This window comes from Neltuma alba, unplaced genomic scaffold, assembly GCF_004799145.2.
Source record: "Neltuma alba isolate B1F8T4 unplaced genomic scaffold, ASM479914v2 tig00012155_pilon, whole genome shotgun sequence".
NCBI classification, from domain to species: domain Eukaryota; kingdom Viridiplantae; phylum Streptophyta; class Magnoliopsida; order Fabales; family Fabaceae; genus Neltuma; species Neltuma alba.
Window position 1 is genome coordinate 114,969 of NW_021636703.1, and position 5,125 is coordinate 120,093.

Below are 5,125 nucleotides of genomic sequence, written 5' to 3' on the forward strand. Positions count from 1 at the left end.
TCACCCAGGGTTCGGGTTAGGGCAAATCTTTCTAGTGTGACCAGCTTCACCACATCCTGAGCAATGATACGCTTTCTTCTGCTGGAATTGTGATTCAATCCTCCTAACTCTGGGTCTTCCAGCACGCCGAGTTGTCAATGGTGGTTGTAGGAAGATGGTGGACGAGTAATCTTCATATCGAAGGGAATCTGGCCTAGGGATGTCATGGGTCTCAACTGGAATCATGAGTCTGCCATAAATTTTCTTTTGGGCTGAGAGTAAAAAGCAATCCTCGACATATGCATATATATTACCATATACCTTCTTGATTGCAGCACATGCATGTGGGCAAGGTAGTCCTGACATTTGCCAACCTTTGCAGGTGCATTCACGTAACACAAGATTTACCCGCACATCTAGGTTTCCCCATCTGACCCTGAAATTGTTCATTCCATAATTTTGCACATCCATTCTTTCTGATCTGGCCATATGATCCATCAACTTTTCCTCTATATTAGGTCCCACACCATTGCTCCAATTCGTCATGGCTTCTTTGCTGTGGTATATCTTGTTTGCCAATTTTTCCCTGTGCTTATGTATCAAGACAGCTATGTTGTGCTTCCTCTCACCAACAAGCCAAGCATTAAAGGATTCAGCTAGATTTGTTGTGATATTGTCCCACCTCTTGTAAGGAAATTTGCCTTGTGCCCAATACTCAATGTCTCCATTTGTTTGAAGCCATTGTCCCAATTCTGGACAAAATGCCATTAGCTTTTCCATACTGCAATCAAAGTCTCTATCAAGTCTTGCATATGCAATAGAATCAAGTAATTTTAGTGCAACTTCCTTTGTCTGTCCACTGGTCCTCCTCTTTCCCTTGGTTATCTTCAAAAACTCAGCACTGTAATTCTCCTTCACATGACGGTAGCAAAAAGCATGTCGATCTCCTCCAAACACAACTTGCACTGCACCTTTTATTGAGTTGTGTCTATTCAATACTATTGTCACTTCTAATGATCCCGTAATATCTTTTATGTTACCAAGAAACCATGCCCAGTCATCAAGCGTCTCACCTCCAATAATCGCATATGCAAGTGGGAATAATTCATTATCCGCGTTATACGCTTGTGCTCCCAATAACATTCCTTTGTACGGACCACTCAAGTGGCATCCATCCACATATAATACAGGTCTGCCACCTTTCAAAAACCCTTCTACACAGCAACCGTATGCAATAAATATAGCTTGAAATATATTATCTAATGATGCAACCCACTTTGCTACCATTTCTGGATCACTTTCTTTTAGCCTTTCACATATCCAAGGGATTAGCATATAGGACTCCTGCGGACAACCATGAATTTTTGCCAATGCTTTCTCTTTCGCCCTATATGCTTGTTGGTAGTTGAGCCTCAACCCATACTCTCTTTCCAAATCCCGTCTAATGTCATTTGGAGCTTTGTGCATGCAAGAAATCAACTCATCTATTATGACTGCTGAAGCAAGTTTGCACCTCTTTCTCTGAGGGACAACTAAGTTGTCTTGTGCATAATGCAAGTGTTCACGGTTAAATCTTCTCACAACTAGGAATCCATTATTCTCACCTACACCATATGCTGAAATTTCCCAGGGACAACCATCTACACAGCACTTCACAATCATCTTATGCCTATCATTCTTTACGTACCGGTAACCAAACTTGTGTGCAAAGCTATACTTATATAATGCCTCTCTAAAATGTTTAGCACTAACAAAGGTTTGCCCTCTTGACATCAACAAATCTGCCCACTTTGATGAATTCATCACCGCTATTGGGGTTGGCAATGTTTCTATACCTACACTTCCTATCAGTGTTGGCACATCTTGTACGGAAGATATGTTTATGTTGTCTGTGTCTAGATCTAATTCAATTGCAGATACTGACATTCCACAAGGGCCAACCAAATCATCTAACCTGCACAAACAAATATAGCTATTGAGTATTATAGTTCAATTTATCAAAATTGGACATATTCTTTCTTATCCTACACACAATCTTAATAAAACCAGTTGAGAACAACTTACTCTTGTACACTGTCTAGCTGTGACACTTGTGTGAAGTCTTTCTCATTCTCACTAACATAAACATGGCCACTACTATTGTTGTACTCAATTACTTATCCAACACCAATATTGTCAACAAGATCCAAGAATGTGTCTCGGTCAAAGCTAACTGTGTACTTCATTTTATATTCACAAGTCCTGGCCACACATCATGAGCTACCATGCATTGTAGTTCTTCATATGTCATCCCTTCTCTAATCAATCTTCCAGTAATGATGCCCCCTTCATAAATGAATTTCCCTTCTGAGGTCTTTACAAAGTGCCCTCTAACATGAAAGATGCAAAATACTTGTTTCCTACTACTGCTAGCCATTTATCCTCTGCTGCTGCACATCATTCAAGTATGACAAAACGTACATTTACATCAGTAATTTGACAATTGACAACAAGAATTAGTATTTTCACAACATTATATTGCTTTTTCTCGCATACAACCAGAATTACCAAATTTACCATCGTACTATGTATTTTCACCATTCCTCTGCGTGTCTACCTGTCATATAACCCATTCCAGCCCACACACCCATTTCCCTTTCTTTTTCGCCTACCTATGTTCCTTCAGCAGTGCATTATTCTTAATATGCACCCACTTTTCAAAACATCACAAACACCACATCTTTAACAACTTAAAACAGCATCAGCATGAATTTCTTAAACCATAAAACCGTAAGATTTGCAACTCACTTCCAACCTACATGCCCATGCACTTAAATACTCATTTCTTCCTCATTCACCCATCACAACCCACCTGTGCTAACCAAATCACACCAACAAAACCAAAATTTTAACAACAAAATCTTACCTCCCACGCCAACCTGACGCTACTTCCAGAGAACACGTAACACTGTAGGGCACACTTGCGACTTCTCTCTCTTGCACCAACTCTAGCTTGAAGTCCAAAAGACGGCGGAGGTACGGACCGCAAAAGTGAAGCTCCGCCACTGCGTTTTCTCAGCTCATGGTTGTCAGCTATCTCCCTTTCGCACTGGCGCACTGCATGGGAGAGGCAGGAAATAATGCCATCTCCCCCCCTTTCTGTCTTTCTTCCATCTTTTACACCCGCTGATAATATGTCTCATTTTCGGAGGAAATAAGTTTTGATTAGGGGCAGTGGCGTCATTTCGTTTGTGGAATTAATATCAAATTGGCCCCTTGGTCCTGCAGTGAGGTTTCAGAAAGTTTTGGGGGCTCTTTAAGATTAATTGTCTTCTGCGGTCCTACAGTGAAATTTTCCCAATAATAAACCCCATTTGACTTTTCAAGTCTATGCAGATAAACCCCTTAAACTTTAATCTATTTGCAAAAAAAAATAATGAAAAGTAATAGTATGGGGGTTATCTGCATAAATATAAAAGTTGAGAGGTTTATTGTAAGATTTCAAATGTTATGAAGGTTATTTATATATGACATAAATTCATGGATTTTATGTAAATTAGTTTTAAGAATATTTTGCTTTCGAGAATTAAAATTAAAATTGAATAGCATTAGCATATACATACGTTCTGGATGAAGTGATCCTTCTCCACTAGCCTGAAAATTATGATAATAGAAAGGGAAAAGAAAACAAAAATTAATAAATAAAGTCCGGAATTGTTACAAATAGTTGGTAAAAAAGAATAAGAATAATTCCTTTTTAATGTACAACAAATAGAAATTTGTAATATTTATTAAATACAAAAGAAATTGTTCTGTATTATTTCATTTTCAATTTCATACTATTATACGTGTGCCGTACTTTGAATTTTATTTTAAGAATTCAGTTAAATTTATTCCTTTAGTTATTATTTATTTGAGGAATGTATTTTAGTTTATACATTATTATCAATCAACTTATCAACTTATCAACTTATCAACTAGAAAACTCGTAAACAGATTCTGATTGGTGCACCTCAGCAAATAGTCCATTCGTCCACCGTGGATGGGACCACATAATATCATCTTCTTATGTTCTGCTAGGATTTTTGTTGATTTGCAATGCGTTTCATTTCAGTCATTTGTTTTACATTTTCTACGTCTATTTACTCGCCTACCTTTCAAGTATTGTAATTATTGCATTATACTGTGATTGGTTGCTCATGGAGGTTGCACTATTTTCCATGATTCCTGGACTATCATACCTTCAACAGTCCTTGTGGCTTATCTTTCGAGACGTCTACTTTTCCAGATCTCATTAATTACTCTGCAAAGTTTCATTTTTTTTTAAATGCTTAAATGTATGGACGTTTAAATAATAATATGATTTTCTTTTGTACTCATAATAAAAATATAAAATGGGGCTTATATCAAATAATATATCTAATATATATTTTCCGACCTTGATATCTAATATATATTGAATCAAACGAAAATTTTATTCCGTGACGGGTAAGTTGAAGAGTCAAATAGAATAAATTAATCAACTATCAATTAGAATTAGAACTAAATATATATCTAATATATATTGAATATTTCTAGGGAGGTAATACTCATAAATACATCCCCACCTGAACCTTTTTCGAGAAAGATTAAATGCTGGCGATAAAAAAAAGACCAATGTTACTTAAATATTTCTTTCTTATTATTATATACTGGTCAGCAGACCTCCTGACTCCCATCTTTTAATTGCACCTCGAATCTTCTTAACCCTTTAAATGACGTGGGTTGTTATCTATATAATTACTTTTCATATAATTTGATTAATTTTTAATGACTTTAGATTATTTATCAAAAAAAAATGCAGGGCCATTTCAGATTTCCAGTAGATATATTTATTTATACATTTACTGATTCCCCTTCTATATCCTTTAATGCATTGGATACTTCAATCAGCATTTGCCTCTTCGATGTCAGTGCACATGTTTGCATAACGAGACTGCTAAAGGCCGGCTCTAAGCATATGATCATTCATTATAGTTGGTTATATTATCAACCATGCTAATACACACATCTATTCTCTATATAAGCAGATATCCAATTCAAACTGAGGCTGCTGATTTACCATACAATCTATCAGGGATCTGTACATTGCGTGGTCTCCACAGCCTAACTTTTAAGGTATCTACTT

General features: G+C 36.6%; 1 protein-coding gene across 1 annotated transcript; it reads right to left on the reverse strand.

Moving 5' to 3' along the window:
- On the reverse strand, positions 1-4,253 carry LOC114723829 (uncharacterized). Its single transcript, XM_028910068.1, has 5 exons — positions 4,200-4,253; positions 3,582-3,612; positions 2,898-3,075; positions 344-1,933; positions 1-229 (listed from the first exon to the last, which is right to left on the reverse strand). The coding sequence occupies exons 1-5, from the start codon at positions 4,251-4,253 to the stop codon at positions 1-3; spliced, it is 2,082 nt and encodes a 693-aa protein (XP_028765901.1).
- Positions 4,254-5,125: the final 872 nt, after the last annotated feature.

Coding starts and splice junctions, on each gene's coding strand:
- LOC114723829 (XM_028910068.1), bottom strand. CDS start 4,253: ATGAGATCTGGAAAAGTAGACGTCTCGAAAGATAAGCCACAAGGACTG. Junction 3,076..3,581: donor AGGATCACTTCATCCAGAAC/GTATGTATATGC, acceptor TCTCCCATGCAG/TGCGCCAGTGCGAAAGGGAG. Junction 230..343: donor ACCTGCAAAGGTTGGCAAAT/GTCAGGACTACC, acceptor AATTTATGGCAG/ACTCATGATTCCAGTTGAGA.